This window comes from Neopsephotus bourkii, unplaced genomic scaffold (genome assembly GCF_033783945.1).
Source record: "Neopsephotus bourkii isolate Nb327-2 ecotype Australia unplaced genomic scaffold, CSIRO-AGI_Nbou_v1 NB_463, whole genome shotgun sequence".
NCBI lineage: Eukaryota > Metazoa > Chordata > Aves > Psittaciformes > Psittacidae > Neopsephotus > Neopsephotus bourkii.
The window spans coordinates 2345817-2362281 of NW_026900965.1; the positions used below are offsets into that span (position 1 = coordinate 2345817).

The following is a 16465-nucleotide window of genomic DNA, read 5'->3' on the forward strand; positions in this document are numbered from 1 at the left end:
GCTGGTGACAGCACATCCTCTAAGTGTGGTGGGCTTTGCCCCAGTGTCCTGCTTGCCCATTGCACCAGCAGGCTTTGGGAGCTCCTTCCCACGGAGAAGGAACCCCCCAGACACCATCTCTCTCTTTGCAGCTCCATCGGGACAACGTGGGCTCTCCCATGCCTTGCACCCCAGGAGCAGCCGCTTCACAGTGGGGATAACATCTGGTTTCTGCCTTTTGGGGGTGAAAATCTCTCCTCAGCGCTCAGCTTCTGGGGTGCTGGAGCTGATGGGACCTTCCCCTGGTGAAGTTTCTCTCTGCGGTGGGTTGGAGAAGATGCTGGTCCTCTGCTGGACCTGCGGGTGGAGGGAATCTTGAGCCAAGAGTGCTGGACATGTAAACCATGGCTCTGCCCCTGTGCTGTGTGCTCCCAGATCACTATGAACCCTTCTTCCTCCTCCCATCCCTCACCTCCCTCTTCCCTCTGGAAAGCAGACAGTGTCTGGGCAGATCGATTGCCTTGGCATTATTAGAGGTACAAGGTACCTGTTAATCAGAGACGTGAAAGCGGATAAGGATGGAGTTTGTCCCCAGGTTGAGAAGGGAACAACGGAGATGCAGAGATAACCACTCCTTGCACGCAAAGCTCCAGGCTCCTGGAATAGCCTCAGATCTGGCTGTCGCCCACCCCGGCATGGGCATGGACATGAACAAGCAGCCACAAAGACATGTCCCCATGGAGCCAGGGCCACCACGTCCCATAAGCACTGGCAGTGTGAGCCAAAAGCCTTTGGGATTTCAGATGCTCCTCAAACCCGACCTTGGGAGCGGGATGTGGACTGGACAGCCGGGATGTATTATGGGCTGGCAGTTACCTGCATGGCCCCAAAGCTGGCATCAGGTGGCAGAAAAGAAGATCTGAGGGGGATAACACAAGGGGATGTGCTCTCATCTTTCCCCATAGACCCCGCACTAATTGTCCCCATAATAACGGGTCCCAGCTGAGCCTTCCACTGCTCGCATGACCCTAAAATCAGCTCCCTGAGCCCTATCAGGGTGGGTAAAGCAGGGGATGGCTGGGGGGGCCCAAGCAGTGCAGGGGGTCTCCAGCTCCCATGCTGGAGGTGGAAGCCACCCCCAAGAGGCACCATCCCCAAGCCTGCTCCCCTTCTGCTTTCATTCAAACCAGCCTGGAAACGAGGATCCCGCGCCTTGGAATGAGCTCTCCCCATCCGAGAAGGCTTTGGATGGGAGCAGCCCCCCAAGAGCCAAGGCTGGATCCGCGTTCCCTGGTGCGGTTTGTCCCTTCCCGCTGGCTCTGGGACATGGACGCCCTCCCGTGGCACCGGGCACAGCAGCTCCGCAGTGCTGCGGAGCCGGAGGAGCGGGGGTCACCTCTGAACGGAGGGGTTTGGGAAGGGGGGTCTAGAGGGAACTGATCCCCCCCTTCAGAGCATCCCATGTCCCCGCTGCCCCTGCAGCCCTAGGAGCCGCGGAACCGGCCGAACCTGGCTCCCTTGGGGGGGTTGGACCTGGAAAGGGAATTCTCCGGGTGGAATGAGCCGGGAGCTTCCAGGCCAGCTTCCCTCTGATGTTCCCAGCACCTCCTGTGGATTCTCTGCTGTCTAGTATATCCAATGCAGCAACCCTTCCCTTTTGCCTCCCTCAAGCAAAGGAATATCGCACGGTCGGCAGTTTACTCTCAGCTCCTCTGTTGCTTTCCCCCCTCCTTTTCCTGGTGATCCCCGGCAGCTGAAGGGCCCCCTCTCCTGGTGCACGGCAAGGAGATGGCTATCCTTGTCTCCTCGTGTGGCCAAATCCAGCCTTCCCTTCCAACCCGGAGACACCCACTCTTAAGCAAAGACCCTTCCCAGGTTATCAGGGATGCTGATGGTCTTGGGGCTGCAGGAATGGACCTTCAGAGGGGAGAAAAGCCCTGACAGCAGCTTGGAGCACTCGTAGCTGTGTGTTTGTTGGGGTGTTTCCCTGTTCCTAGGTCTGATGGGCTGGGAAAACCTGGGAAGGGACAGGATTCCCCAGCAAGCTGGGCTGTTGCCTGCTGTTTTCATCTGAGAGCTGAGACCCTTGCAGCCCTGTGCTGCTTCATAGACCCAGGGAAGGTGGAATCCCAGACCCAGTGTTGATGTGAGGGGGGATATTTATTGACTTTGGACAAGGGCCTGTAGGGACAGGCCAAGGGGAATGGCTTGAACCTGCCCGAGGGGAGACTGAGCTGAGCTCTTAGGCAGAAGCTCTTCCCTGTGAGGGTGCTGAGGCGCTGGCACAGGGTGCCCAGAGAAGCTGTGGCTGCCCCATCCCTGGCAGTGCTCAAGGCCAGGTTGGACACAGGGGCTTGGAGCAAGCTGCTCCAGTGGAAGGGGTCCCTGCCTGTGGCAGGGGTTGGAACTGGGTGAGCTTTAAGGCCCCTTCAACCCAAACCAGGCTGGGATCCTGTGATTTTAGTTCCTGTCACACAGAAATTCCCACCCTCTGGTGGAAACACCTGGATGGAAGAACCTGCCTCTGCCCCTCTGCTTTGCCTCTGGCCTCCTGTGTCACCCCATGTCACCGACCTGTGAGCGTGCAAGCGCGGGTGGGTGCACTGGGGCGTGTGGGTAGGCTGGGGCTCGCATCTGTGGCTGTGTTTCTGGTGCACACTGATGCATGAGCTGGTTTCATTTCCTCCCAGGTCGGCTCTGCTCAGGGACCGTGTGAGGATGAGCCCCTTCCCCACCACCCCGGTGCCCCATGAACCCACCAGGCCCCAGGGGCAGCTTGGGGCAGCAAAGGCTCTGGGGTGTCCAACTCCATCAGCAGGCTCCTTCTTTGCTATAGGAGCAAGGATGTGCTCCCTAAAAACAGGCTGGGCTTTGCAAGCCACCCCATTGGCTGCTCTGGCTCTGTCCCCTGACTTTCCCTGTCCTCTGTAGTCCCTTTGTTCTCTTCACAGACATCTTCATCACCTCTTCGTGGTCCCCTCATCCCAGGGAGAGCATCCTCCCCTTGCAGCCATACAAGGCTGGTACTCTGGAGTGTCTTTGTGAGCTCTCAGCCCTTAATCCAGCAGGAGAGGAGCAGAAATGGTGGGAAGAGTTCCTGCCCGTTCCCTTCCCAACCTCCTTGGGGGTACCACACTCAATGTGTGATCTCTTCCCATGTGGTGATGCTCTGCAGAGCCTCCCTGGCCAGTGGAGCTGCTGGCTTTGTCCTCCTCCCTAGCTGGATGGGCTTTGGGTACCCATGGCTCAGCAGGGGGATGCTGAAGCATGGGGTGAAGCGAGGGGTAGCCAAAAGGTGGAGGGAAGCCGGTGCCTGGGCTTCCTGCTCTGCCCTAAGGGGGCCAGGAAGTGACAACCAGCAGCCACCTCCGTGTGGGTGCTGAGGAACCTTTGCACCTTGGTGTTCCAGAGAGGCTTCCCAGTGAGAAGGGGGGGGTCTTTGGTCCCTGCCCAGCACCCATGGGCCTGCACCTTTCCCCAGGGATGGAGCAATCCCCAACCATCCCAAGGGACCCACACGGTGGTGGATAAGGAAACGCTGCAGGATGCCCGAGCACTGTTTCCTCTCCCCCATCCCTCCTTCCACGCTGCTCCCTTGCTGGAACAACCCCGAAACCTCAGGCAGGTTCTCAGGCCTGGCCACACAGTGCCTGCAGTGCAGGGCACCCACAGCTTCCCACCCCACTGCAGCTGTGCCCTGACACCCCACCCCATCACCAGCATTATCATCACGATTGCTATTACTGCTGCTGTGGATGTTATACCATAGAAACATAGAATCGTAGATTGGGTTGGGTTGGAAGGGACCTTAAAGATCATATATTAGCATTGCACATTATATCACACCATAGCACGGATCGTATATTATTAGTAGATTAGATTGTATTATTGCATGCAACATTATATATGTTACATAGATTACATATAAATATGTTACATTATGTTATGTCATATCATATCTTAATTATGTTATGCTACATTATATTAGGCTATATATAATAGGATAGGAAAGGATATCCCATGGCGGAGGGGTTGGAACTAGATGACCTTAAGGTCCTTTCCAACCCTAACTATTCTATGATTCTATGATACAATGATATCACATAATGTATTATGTCACATATTATGTATCATTAGTATATTGCATTACATGGTACTGTATTATATTATTGTTATAGGATATAGTATGTAGTATGTTGTATATGTAGCATATATACTACATACATATATAGTATATATAGCATATATACTATATATACTATATATAGTCCATAGTATATACTATATAGTACACACTACATACAATATAGTACAATGATAGTATTTCGATGGTGCTTTGCTACTTGCACACTTCATTGCTATTTACCGCTGGTTCAGCAGCAGCAGCAGCAGCACCGCTTCGTTTGTATTTTAACGCTCTTTCGGTACTCCCTCGGCTCAGCTCTGCGCCCCCCGAGCGGGCACCCGCGGCGCGGGCAGGAACACAACGGAGGGCTCGATGCGGGTCCCGGTCCCGGTCCCGGTGCGGGTGCGGGTGCGCCGGCCCCCGGCAGGTGGCGGCCCCGCTCCGCCCCGCTCCTCTCGCCCCGTTCCGCTCCGCGCCGCTCCGAGCCGTGCCGGCGCAGGCGCGCTCCGATTCCGGGCGCCGCTTCCTCCCAGCAGGCCCCGCCGCCCCGGGCGGACCCCGCGCCCCCCGCCCGGCCCGGCCCGGCCCGGCCTGACCCGGGCTGCGGACGCGCCGCTGCCCCCCCCGTCCCCGTCCCCGTCCGTACCCCCCCCCCCCGCTTCCCTCCCGCAGCAACGGGCTCGGCCCCGCCGGGCGGCGGCGGCTCCGGCTTCCTCCGCCCCTTCCGCCCCCCCCGCGCCCCCCCGCCGGCCCAACCGAGCCCGGAGGCCCCCGGCAGCGCCGCATGGAGCAGCCGGCGGCGGGCTGAGCCCCCTGCCCGAGGGAGGTGAGTGCCGCGCCGGGGGCCGGCGGGCGGGGGACGGGGGGGGGGGGACGGGACGGACGCTCACGCACGTACCGGGGGTGCCCGCACCCCCCCGCACCGGGCTGGGGGTCGCGTCCCCACCGCGGGGGCAGCGGGGCCGGGCCCGGCCGCCCAGCACAGACAATGGGGCCTGCGGGGGGCACGGCCGTGCTGCCTGACCCGGCACGGGTGACCCCGGCCCCCAGGGACACCGACGGGGCTGTGTCCTCCAGGTCCGGTCACGCAGGGAGCCAGGGACCCCCGCAGCATCCCCTGCCCCGGGGGGGGGGGACCCGCCGCCCGGCCAGGGGCTGGCACCGCTGCTCTCCCTCCTCCTGCCTCATCCCTGTCTCCATCCCCATCCTCCCGCCCCATCCCCATCCTCATCCCATACAAAGGCCGGGCCCGTTTGGGTTGCTGCTGGCGGGGTTTTTGAGAGCGGTTGGGGCGGAAGGAGGGAGCTGGGGCCGGGCGTCGGAAGGGGCTGGCAGCAGTTTTTTTAGGGTTTTTTCCCCTATTTTTATGTATTGATGTTCATGTTTCTGGTCCCCGAGGCGGGGACGGGTTATTTATAGCGGCGGCTGTTGGTCGGTTGATCGAGAGTGAAAGGGGCTGTGCCAGCGCGCGGGGAGAAAAGTCACACACAGTAACTCCAACCTGAGGTGCAAGGGTGATGGCTGCTTCCCTTCCCAGCAGAGGGGAGCTCAGCCCCGCTTCCCTCTGGAAGAGCCCATCCCGATCCCTGCCAAGGCGGCGAGTGGCCAGAGAGGACCGCGGGAGCACGGCGGAGGGATGCAGGGAGCATCCCTTGGGTACCCGTTCCTCACCCTGCATCGGCGCGATGGTGCTGATGACGCAAAGCCTCATCAAGGGGAGCAGCACTGGGACAATCCCCGTGGGAGCACAGGGAAGTTTGGGGTGCTCCTCACCCTGCAACCACTGCCTTCCCCCCTTGTCTTTTCAGTTTGGGGCGGGTGTTTGCAATGGAAACCCTTTGAACCGTGCCCCAGGCAGCTTTACAATGTGCTCATCCCCAAGGATGCCCCAACACCCCCCAGGACCTGTAAGGTCTCCCTAGGAAGGGATGCTAGGGCGATCTGTGGGATGAGGACGGTGGAAAATCACCCTGATGGGTTGGTTTGTGTAGGAAGGATGATGAGGAGCAGCCCTTTGCCATGGGGAGGCCGGGGGCAGCATCTCTCCAGCCCTCCATCTGCCTTCCATCTGCACCTACTTAGGCCTGAGGGGTAATATCTTCCCTTGAAGAGAAGCATAAAGGAACGAAAGCAAGAAAAGGAAAGCCCCCCCCTGCCTTTCCAGCCACGCTGGGCCGGGGGAGCAGCAGCGGAGCCCTGTGAGCGCAGCCAGCTCACTGATGAGATAAAGGAAGAGCATTTGTCTTTCGATTAGAGTAATCGTAGGTGTTACTTGTAATAACAGGAGATAAGATCTTTTGGAGAGCGCGAGGATGTTGTCTGGGTTGGGGTTGGGTTGAGTTATTTTTGGTGAAGTTTAAAGAAACTCGAGTTGTTGCGGGTTGGAGATGCTGCGGGGAGGTGGATGCGGATGGTGCCTGCGCCCTGAATTCCATGGGAGTGAAGCTTTGCTACCATCTACAACGCAGCTTGATTTAGCTGGGGCTGCTCCCCATTTCCCTCCAGCTAAGTGGGTTTGAGGTGGAAATGTGGTGTCTTTCCCTCAAGCCATCCCTTGGTGCCAGTGGGATTTGGTCCAGGGGTCCCAAATTCCCCTGGGTGCCGGTCCCAGCCTGCCCATGGGTCTGGCGCAGGTGATTGACAAGAGGAAAGGTTTCCCTGGTGCTCTTTGGATTATCAGGGTACCTGTGGTATTCACCCTGTCTGCCTTCCCTGGCTCTTCCCTATGAGCCAGGCTTCCCAGAGGGGAGGCAGCGGGGGTGAATCTTGGCCCTTCCCAGTGCACAACATAGGGCTGAGGTTCCTTGCCTGGCCAGAGCAGAGATGCTCGGGCAGAGAAAGGGCACTCTGGCTGCTTCCCAATGGGGATGGGGATGGGGATGGGATGTTTCCAGGGGGAGTGAAGCTGTCTGCTGGCAGAGCTGAAGAGCCAAACCTGGCGCTCGGCTCTGCTGAATCTGCTGGGCGGCTCCCTGGCTATTTTCTTAATGATCATTTATTTGCTTCAAGCTGGCTTCTGCTCTTGCGCATCCTCCTTGGGGGAGCACCTCTGCTTTGAGAAGGGGCCGTGCCCGTGGTTCCACGCAGCCCACCGGCTGGAAAAGCAGGGAGCGATGCTCCCTTGAGCCTCAGGATCCAGCGCCGCATCCTTGTCCCGTCCGTCGGGATAAGGCGGGATGGCGGAAGCGAGCGGGGGCACGAGGCTGGGGCCGTGCTGGGTGACAGCGGGTGACGTGCTCGGCAGGAACCGCTGGCTGTCACATGAGGCCACCGCAGGCACAGCGCCTTGGGGGGCCGGGTGGCAGCGGGCTCGCTGCTCTCAGGGGTACAGGGTTTCCTCCTCCGAGGCAGAAATAAGGTAGAGATTAAAGCGAGGTGATAAATAACCAGGCTGCTGCTTAAAAGTCCCCTGTGGGAGGTCGGTGACAAGAGATAGGAGGGCATCAGGGCAGCCCCGGTGCTGTTAACCACCTCCCCTTGTGCTCTCTTTATGGCAGTGCCACCACGCGATGTCCGTGATCCCGGAAGGTGCAAACTGCCATGGAGCAGGTTCCTTGTGACGGGGTTTGCTGGGGCAGTTTCCTCTTTAAAAGAGAAAGAAAGTGCTCTTTAGGAAGGCCTGAGAGCCCAAAGGCAGGCTGTACATTTTGGAGCCCCTCTGCGTCTGTAAGCTCTGAGTGCTGGTGACATTTGTGAGCGGAAAGCCCAAGCAGCCATCCTTTGGGAATGGGAAGATCCTGCTCTGGTGCAGGGTGGAAGTGGCTTTTCCAGCCTGGTTGTCCTGGGATCGGACTTAGGGCATCTCTTCCAGGTGATGCTCCCTGGCATCCCAACCTTCCAGCTGCAGTTGGATCCAGGGTGAAGCCCCCTCCTGCTGCTTTCTCTCCTTTGGGCAGTTTAGGGTTAGAATCACGGCGTCGGGGTGGTGGGAAGAGCTGACTCAGCGCTTTAGGGATGAGCTGGTCCTTGAGCAGCACCCGGGGCCCGGTCCTGCTCGGTGTCCCCACAGCGTGCTCAATGGGGAACAGGGGCAGAAAGCCCTGGCAATGGGCAATTCCCTCTGCAGGGATGCAGAGGCACCTCTTCTTCAACCAGCTCCTTCCAGGCACTAACCCAGTCCCGCCATGGACTGATGGAGGGGTGTAGTTTGTTCCCAGTTTTCCTTGGGCTGCGTTTCAGACTGGTGCTGTCCGGACCCTTTGCTCCACACCAGGTGTAAATTCTGAATTTAACCAAAAATCAGCTTGGAAACGAGTTGGAGATGGGGCAGTTTTGGGGGGGCTGCGTTCCCAGCTGCTGCTCCCCAGCCCAGCATCACCCAGCGCTGCGTTCCCTCAGCTCCTGGCCACCTCCATGGCTCTGTTCCCACCTCATGGGTGCCATCAAGTAGGGTCCGGGTGCTGTTTTGAGATGCTGTTCTTCATCAACAGCCCCATGGCTGGCTGGGAAGAAAACCCAGTGCATGGAGCCCAGACGCTGTGGTGATGGGCTTCACTGGAAACCCCAGTGCTCACCTTCGGGTCCTCGAACTCTGTCCTTGGGGTGAGTGTCTGAGCCTTGACTTCTCTCTGCTGCCAAAACTAAAGGGCCCTGTGGCCTGGGGGACGGTGAAGGAGGCGGTGGGAGCCTGATGCCTGTTCCGGATAGTTCCGGGCATGGCTGTGGTGGAGCCGGGGCCGGGGCCGTGCCCGCTCTCTTCCTCCCTGTGGTTCTGCCCCTTATCTTCTTCCTCCTCCAGCCTCGCCTCTTCTTTCAGTTCCTCCTTCCCAAGCTATTTTGAGCCGCTGTCAGCCCCGGACCCGTGCAATGGATTCAGGAGCACCTGGGCGGGTTTTGGGGCAGGGATGCGCTTCCTGCATCCCGCACATCCCACTCCGTGCCCCCTGCCCAGCACGACCCCGTGCCCGAGCCCAAGAAAGCCTGGTTTGATGCTGGGGACGGTGACTTCATCCCTTCCCCGGGGTCCGAGCAGCGAGCATAAAGGCGGGTTTGTTCCCCTCCCACATGCCGGGGCAGGATGCGACCCAGCCTAGGGCCTCGGGGTGCTGCCGGGGGGGTTGGTCCTGCAGGGAATGGATGTGGTTTATTTCCTTTGGATCCCGGGCCTGGGAAGCTCCCGGGGCTGGATGTTTCCATGCTGGGGTCACCAGGCACTGCGGGAGAGCAGGGCTCTGGCTTGCGTCGTCCCCAGTGCTGCCAGGGAGGGATCAGGATGTGTCTGGATATGAGCGTGGGGCCTGGGGAAGCTGCATTTCACTGGCTGCATCCCTCATGCCTCAGTTTCCCCCTTGGTGCTGCAGGGACCATGAGCCAGGCACCCCCTGTTTATGTGTGTGTGTGTGTGTGTGCCTCCATCCCCATCCCAGCTGAAAAACACCGGCTGAGCATCCAGGGCTGCCCAAAACCCTCCAAAGTGCTTTGGGATGAGGAGGCTCTGCAGGATGAGGCTGGCCGGGAGGGGGTTCCAAGGCAGAGGGTTTGGGGCTTCTCACTGCTGGTTCCATCATGATGCAACAGCTGCCCTGGGCTGGGAAATGGGCTTCGGTAGTCTCTGCTCCCATCCCATCTCCATCCCTCTGTACCATCCCGTTTCTTCCCTTGGATCCTTGATGCTGATGCTGCAGTGGTCACGCAGCACATAAACCTCTGCTCTTAAGAAGCTGGATCCATGCAAATACCTTATAATCCGGGTGAGCAGCTCTGCGCTGGTCCCACTCTCAGCTGAGTGGACCCAGAGCTCTCGCTTCCACACTGCTCTGGGGACGTGTTGGAAGCAGCGCCTTGATCTGTTCCCTCCTTGGTTAAGAGCTGCTGACGTGGCTCTGGCAGCATCCTTTGCAGCAGGGTTCCTTGTGCATCATCCTTACACAGCCCACCATGCCTGGTTGGGGCTGCCCCATCCCTGGCAGTGCTCAAGGCCAGGTTGGACACAGGGGCTTGGAGCAAGCTGCTCCAGTGGAAGGGGTTGGAACTGGATGAGCTTTAGTGTCCCTTCAAGCCAAACCAGTGTTGGATTCTGAGTTGTCCTTTGCCCCTGCTGCAGGTCTCATGGTACCCAGTGACGTGTCCCCCCTGTGAGAGTCGTGCTCCAGCCTCCTGAGAAGATGTCAGGGATGCAGGTAAGCACCGGGCAGGGATGGAGCGGGCTCTTCACCCATGCAGCAGTGGCTCCAGGACTCAGGAGGGACTTGTTCCCATCCCCCTGTGCCCTGCAGAAGCCCAGCACTGTGGGGACCTGTGTTTGAGTGTGTCTGTGTCCCTCCCTTCCCATCCCAGCTGAAAAGCCCTGTCTGAGTTCCTAGGGCTGCCCCAAATGCTGCAGGTTTAAGTGAATGGACTCTTCATTAGGGACTGTAGTGGTAGGACAAGGGGTAATGGGTTAAAACTGAAACAGGGGAAGTTTAGATTGGATATAAGGAGGGAATTCTTTCCTGTTAGGGTGGTGAGGCACTGGAATGGGTTGCCCAGGGAGGCTGTGAATGCTCCATCCCTGGCAGTGTTCAAGGCCAGGTTGGACAAGGCCTTGGGTGATATGGTTTAGTGTGAGGTGTCCCTGCCCATGGCAGGGGGGTTGGAACTGGATGATCTTAAGGTCCTTTCCAACCCAAACCATTCTATGATACTATGAATCCCATTGGGTTTGCACCAGGATGGGTCGGGGGGGGGTGGGGGTGGGCCAGGGATGCTCAGCCAGGCTCTGACACCATCCTGCTGTCCCCGGTCAGGCCGTTTGGCCATCCGGTACAGAATGTATCGCCAAGTACAACTTCCACGGTACCGCCGAGCAGGACCTGCCCTTCAGCAAAGGAGACGTCCTGACCATTGTCGCTGTCACCAAGGTAAGGCCATCACCTCCCCATGGCAGCACCCTGCTGCATCCCTGCATCCCGCCACACGCTGTGTCGGTGCCATCTCCCGGTCCCCATGGACGTCCCGCAGGGCCGGAATGGGGCCATGCGTTCGGGTAATTAACTCATGGCCTCCTTAGTTAAGGTTTCTCCAAATTGGAAGCCTCTGGAGCGCCTCCTGGGAAGTGGAGGAGGTTGGGGAGAGGCTCACATTGGAGCGATGCTTGGTGGGAAAGGAGAGGGGCCGTGGGTCAGGGGGTTCTGGGGTGCCCAACAGCATGGGAAAGGGGTCGCAGGGAGCCCCATAGAGCCACCAGCACTGACCTCTGTGGCTGTCCCTGCACACCCCATCCTGCCTGCAGCTTGGGGCCATGCAGAGCTCGGCTGCGATGCTGCTGGCTCCAGATGCTGTGGGCTCCTTGTGACATCTCTGCTGTCCCTGCAGGATCCCAACTGGTACAAGGCAAAGAACAAGGTGGGCCGGGAGGGCATCATCCCTGCTAACTACGTGCAGAAGCGGGAAGGGGTGAAGGCTGGGATCAAGCTCAGCCTCATGCCGTGAGTATCCGCTGGGGAGTCAGCCATGGGGAATACTGTGGGGAGCATCCCCACTGTGTCAGACCGGAGATCCAGCTGACCCTGCATCCAGACAGAATCCCTTGCAGGGTTTAGCGAGGTGGAAAGGCAGAAGGAGCAGGGGCCTGGGCTTTCCCAAGTGGGCAGTCCCAAGTGGATTTGGGATCCAGTGCTCTGAGCACCTTTGGAGCTGCCTGCAGAGCTGGGAAGGTGATGGATGGTTGGGTTGCATGCCAAAATAGGTTCTTTCCCCAAAGTTATGGTTGTGAAGGCTGCTGGGAGGAAGAATGGGGTTGAAGTGGTGTCTGTATGGGAGGGGTGGGAGATAGGCAGATGGGTGGATGGATGGGTTTGATATCCCTGCTGCATCCCAGAGCCACCAGTGACCCAGCCTGGAGGAGCCAGGGCTGCTGTGGGGAGGGGAGCAGGACGCCGTGGAAGGAGCTGTGTGATGGGGTGCATGGGGGTAACAAGGAGGAGCATGAGCAAGCTGGCTCCATGCAGGCAAGGGCTGAAGGCCGCTCCACGCCCCCATCCCAAACACACCCCAGTGCCCTGTGTGCCCCTTGCAGGTGGTTTCATGGGAAGATCACTCGGGAGCAGGCGGAGAGGCTGCTGTACCCCCCCGAGACGGGGCTGTTCCTGGTGCGGGAGAGCACCAACTACCCCGGGGACTACACGCTGTGCGTCAGCTGCGAGGGGAAGGTGGAGCACTACCGCATCATCTACTCCTCCAGCAAGCTCAGCATCGACGAGGAGGTCTACTTCGAAAACCTCATGCAGCTGGTGGAGGTGAGGGCCCACTGCTCCTGTCCCCCTTGGCCAGCATGGGGACCATAGGTGTGAGGCTGGGGGAGATGGGGTGTGTGGGTCTGAGCTCCCACGCAGAGGTGGTGGGGCCTTCTCTGCCCACCCCATGGGGCAAAGTGGAGGATGGGGTCAGGATAAAGGCAAGGAGGAGGGATTGGGACCCCTGTGCTCCATCCATGGCCTTGTGCTGCCACCTGGTGGGATCCCAGAGCCTGGCATTGCCTTGGCGTGATCCCCAAAGCCCGTGGTGTCCCCCACCCCACTGCGATGTCCCCGTGTCCCCTCCCCAGCATTACACCACGGACGCGGATGGGCTCTGCACCCGCCTCATCAAACCCAAGGTGATGGAGGGGACGGTGGCAGCGCAGGACGAGTTCTCCCGCAGTGAGTGGCCGTGCCCCTTCCCCGGCTCCTGGGGACCCCCCCAGCACCCCCTCACCCTCCTCCTCCCTCTTGCAGGCGGCTGGGCCCTCAACATGAAGGACCTCAAGTTGCTGCAGATCATTGGCAAAGGGGAATTCGGAGGTAAGCCCCATGCCCCCAGCGTTGTGGTGGCCCTAAGTTGGGGTGGGGAGAGGCTCTGCAGCCCCCCAGGGTGATGGTGGGGCCCTGGGAGGCTGGGATGCTTCCCAGTGTCTCCTGTGCCCGTCTCTCCCGGCCTGCAGACGTGATGCTGGGGGATTACCGGGGGAACAAAGTCGCCGTGAAGTGCATTAAAAACGATGCCACAGCTCAAGCCTTTCTGGCGGAGGCGTCTGTCATGACGTGAGTGTGACCGGGGGGCACAGCGCAAGGGGAGCGGGCTCCTCTGTCCATGTGAGCAGGGGTGGGTGGTCCCCAGCATCCTATGGGACTGTGGGACCCCTTCACCTCAGCCCCTACCCTAAGCCCTCCCATGCCTCGCAGGCAGCTCCGACACAGCAACCTGGTGCAGCTCCTGGGGGTGATCGTGGAGGAGAAGAGCGGCCTTTACATCGTCACCGAGTACATGGCCAAGGTGAGACCCCCACACCCTGTGCCCTCTGTGTCCCGACCAGGGTTCACCCCACAGACCCAGCTCCCATGGTGGTTGGAGGTTGTGTGTCCCACTGCTGGCTCCGAGGGAGGGATGTTGTCCCACACAGGAGGGGCAGTAGGTGGGATGCTGACCCTGATGGGTGTGAGACCCCACTTGCAGCACAGTGTGTGGTTCTGGTGTCTCCAACACAAGAGCATGGAGCTGTTGGAGCAAGGCCAGAGGAGGGTCACAATCAGGGGCTGGAGCAGGTCCTGTATGGAGCCAGGCTGAGAACATTGGGGCTGTTGAGCCTGGAGAAGAGAAGCTGCATGGAGACCTCAGAGCAGCTTCCAGTGTCTGAAGGGGGCTACAAGGATGCTGGAGAGGGGCTCTTCATCAGGGACTGCAGTGATAGGACAAGGGGTGATGGGTTCAAACTGAAACAGGGGAGATTTAGGTTGGATTTAAGGAAGAAGTTCCTCCCTGTGAGGGTGCTGAGGCGCTGGCACAGGGTGCCCAGAGAAGCTGTGGCTGCCCCATCCCTGGCAGTGCTCAAGGCCAGGTTGGACACAGGGGCTTGGAGCAAGCTGCTCCAGTGGAAGGGGTCCCTGCCTGTGGCAGGGGTTGGAGCTGGGTGAGCTTTAAGGTCCCTTCCAACCCTTCCCACTCCATGACTCTATGATCTCCATCCCTCCAGGGCAGCCTAGTAGACTACCTGCGGTCGCGCGGGCGGTCGGTCCTCGGTGCAGACTGCCTGCTCAAGTTCTCCTTGTAAGTACAGGCCCAAGCACCAAGGGTTGGCCGTGCCCACCACCCTGACCCACACCCATGGGGCCTCCTCGCTGACCCCCTTCCCTCCCCACCCCAACCAGAGATGTCTGTGAAGCCATGGAGTACCTGGAAGCCAACAACTTTGTCCACCGGGACCTGGCGGCGAGGAACGTGCTGGTCTCGGAGGACAACATCGCGAAGGTCAGCGATTTTGGGCTGACCAAGGAAGCCTCCTCCACGCAGGACACGGGGAAGCTGCCCGTGAAGTGGACAGCACCAGAAGCACTTAGAGAAAAGGTGGGTGAGCAGGGACTAGATTGATACAAGGCAGAAGCTCTTCCCTGTGAGGGTGCTGAGGCGCTGGCACAGGGTGCCCAGAGAAGCTGTGGCTGCCCCATCCCTGGCAGTGCTCAAGGCCAGGTTGGACACAGGGGCTTGGAGCAAGCTGCTCCAGTGGAAGGGGTCCTTGCCCGTGCAGGGGTTGGAGCTGGAGGAGCTTTAAGGTCTTTTCCAATGCAAACCATCCTGGGATTCTGTGATCCCCTTGGGATGAGGACGTGATGGAGGCTCATGGAGACGAGTGCACCCTGCGCTCCCCCAGCATTTCCATGGTGCTTGAGCCCCAGTCCCTGCCATCTGACCCCTAAGCCCAGCTGCCCTGAAGACCTGTCACCCCCATCCCTACCTAACCCCACTCACGAGGCTTCTCTCCCTGCAGAAATTCTCCACCAAGTCAGACGTGTGGAGCTTCGGGATCCTCCTCTGGGAAATCTACTCCTTCGGGCGAGTGCCTTATCCGAGAATTGTGAGTGAGGACCATCCCCATCCGCTCAGGGCTGGGTGTGCAGAGGGGGCACCCACCCCATCCCCATCCTGACTCCCTCCCCTGTGCCCCCCCAGCCCCTGAAGGACGTGGTACCCCGCGTGGAGAAGGGCTATAAGATGGATGCTCCCGACGGCTGCCCCGCTGTCGTCTACGAGGTGATGAAGAAGTGCTGGACGCTGGACCCCGGCCACCGGCCGTCCTTCCACCAGCTCCGTGAACAGCTAGTGCATATCAAAGAGAAGGAGCTCTACCTGTGAGGGGGGGGCACTGGGAGCAGCCAGGAGGGAGCCCTGGGGGTGCTTCACCCCCCCACCCCCCCCAATTCTCCCGGTTGCTTCTAAACTTCCAAATCAATCTGGTTTTTTATTATTATTTTTTATTTTTTCCCAGGTTTGGGGGTTTTTGGGTGTCTCCCAAGTTCTTTTATTATTTTTTTTTTTGGGGGGGGTGGGATTTTTGTTTTCAAAATTTGGGGGTTTTTTTTGTTGTTGTTGTTGGGGTTTTTTTCACTGTTTTTTATGATTTGCAGCAGGGCCCAGCCCCGCGCTGGCGTTTTCCTAAAGTACGAATCTTATTTTTTAATGTAATTAAAAGAAAACACAAAAAAAAAAAACATAAGGAGGAGGAGGAGGTCGATAGAAGAAGAATAATAATAAACTCAGCCAATGAACCGGACACACGGCAAGGGAACCCCAGCGACAGAAGTGATGGTTACAGGGGAGCCGCCGCCGAGCCGCGGCCCCGCGAGCCGCTTTCCTTTTGGGTTGTTTTGCTTTAAACTCGTCGCAATGTTTGCATGCTGTCTCCAGAGGCCTTTTTTTCCAGTCCTGTCCAGTGCTTTATTCTCATGTAATGCTACCGACTGTGAGATTCAACCTGTAATAAAAAACAGAACACCACGACCAAAAAACCTCTGCCCGACACATGCGGCGCATCCTGCTCGCTGCTCTCCTGCTCCCGTGGGGATGGGTCCCCCTCCATCTCTGGGCAGTCACTGCAGAGCTTGGCTCCATCCTGCCCATGGGAGCAGGTGAGGATGATGCTGCCAAAGCTCCCCTTTAAGCCAGGCTTCATCTTCCACCTTTGGCTGCCCCATCCGTGGCAGTGCTCAAGGCCAGGTTGGATACAGGGGCTTGGAGCAAGCTGCTCCAGTGGAAGGGGTTGGAACTCCATAAGCTTTAAGGTCCCTTCAGCACAAACCAGGTTGGGATTCTGCGCTTGGACAAAGTGGTGGAAGATGTGGGGATACCTTTTTGGGGCTTGTTCCCTCCCCTGCTTGTCTCAGCCAAGGAGCTGAAGCCATCTGTGCAATGGGACTCCCCAGATCCTGCACCTTGAAGGAGGTGTCCCTGCGGAGTCCCTGCTGCCTTGAGGGATGGAGGTGGTGTCTGGCAGGATTATAACAGTTCCCTTCATCCACAGAGAATTATTCAGTGTTAAACGATGCGCAGGGCATCAGCTTTACCGGCTGCACAAACTGGAGTCGGGAGCTCTGCGTCTGCTTTGGGCCAGGATGGAGACGGATTCCTTTT

The 16465-nt window shown here is 58.9% G+C and overlaps 1 protein-coding gene across 1 annotated transcript; it reads left to right on the plus strand.

Annotated features, from left to right (window-relative positions):
* The first annotated feature begins 4797 nt into the window (after nucleotides 1–4797).
* Nucleotides 4798–15830, plus strand: CSK (C-terminal Src kinase). Its single transcript, XM_061349990.1, has 13 exons — nucleotides 4798–4931; nucleotides 10149–10224; nucleotides 10831–10944; nucleotides 11399–11511; nucleotides 12102–12321; nucleotides 12630–12723; nucleotides 12799–12864; nucleotides 13005–13104; nucleotides 13246–13336; nucleotides 14034–14107; nucleotides 14209–14404; nucleotides 14826–14912; nucleotides 15008–15830. The coding sequence occupies exons 2-13, from the start codon at nucleotides 10210–10212 to the stop codon at nucleotides 15188–15190; spliced, it is 1353 nt and encodes a 450-aa protein (XP_061205974.1). The 5' UTR covers nucleotides 4798–4931; nucleotides 10149–10209; the 3' UTR covers nucleotides 15191–15830.
* The last annotated feature ends 635 nt before the right edge of the window (nucleotides 15831–16465 follow it).

What these genes read in the sequence shown, in the direction of transcription:
- CSK (XM_061349990.1), top strand. An exon ending in GCAGGACGAGTTCTCCCGCA is followed by an intron (nt 12,724 to 12,798) that starts GTGAGTGGCCGT and finishes TCCCTCTTGCAG; the next exon opens with GCGGCTGGGCCCTCAACATG. An exon ending in TGGCAAAGGGGAATTCGGAG is followed by an intron (nt 12,865 to 13,004) that starts GTAAGCCCCATG and finishes CCCGGCCTGCAG; the next exon opens with ACGTGATGCTGGGGGATTAC.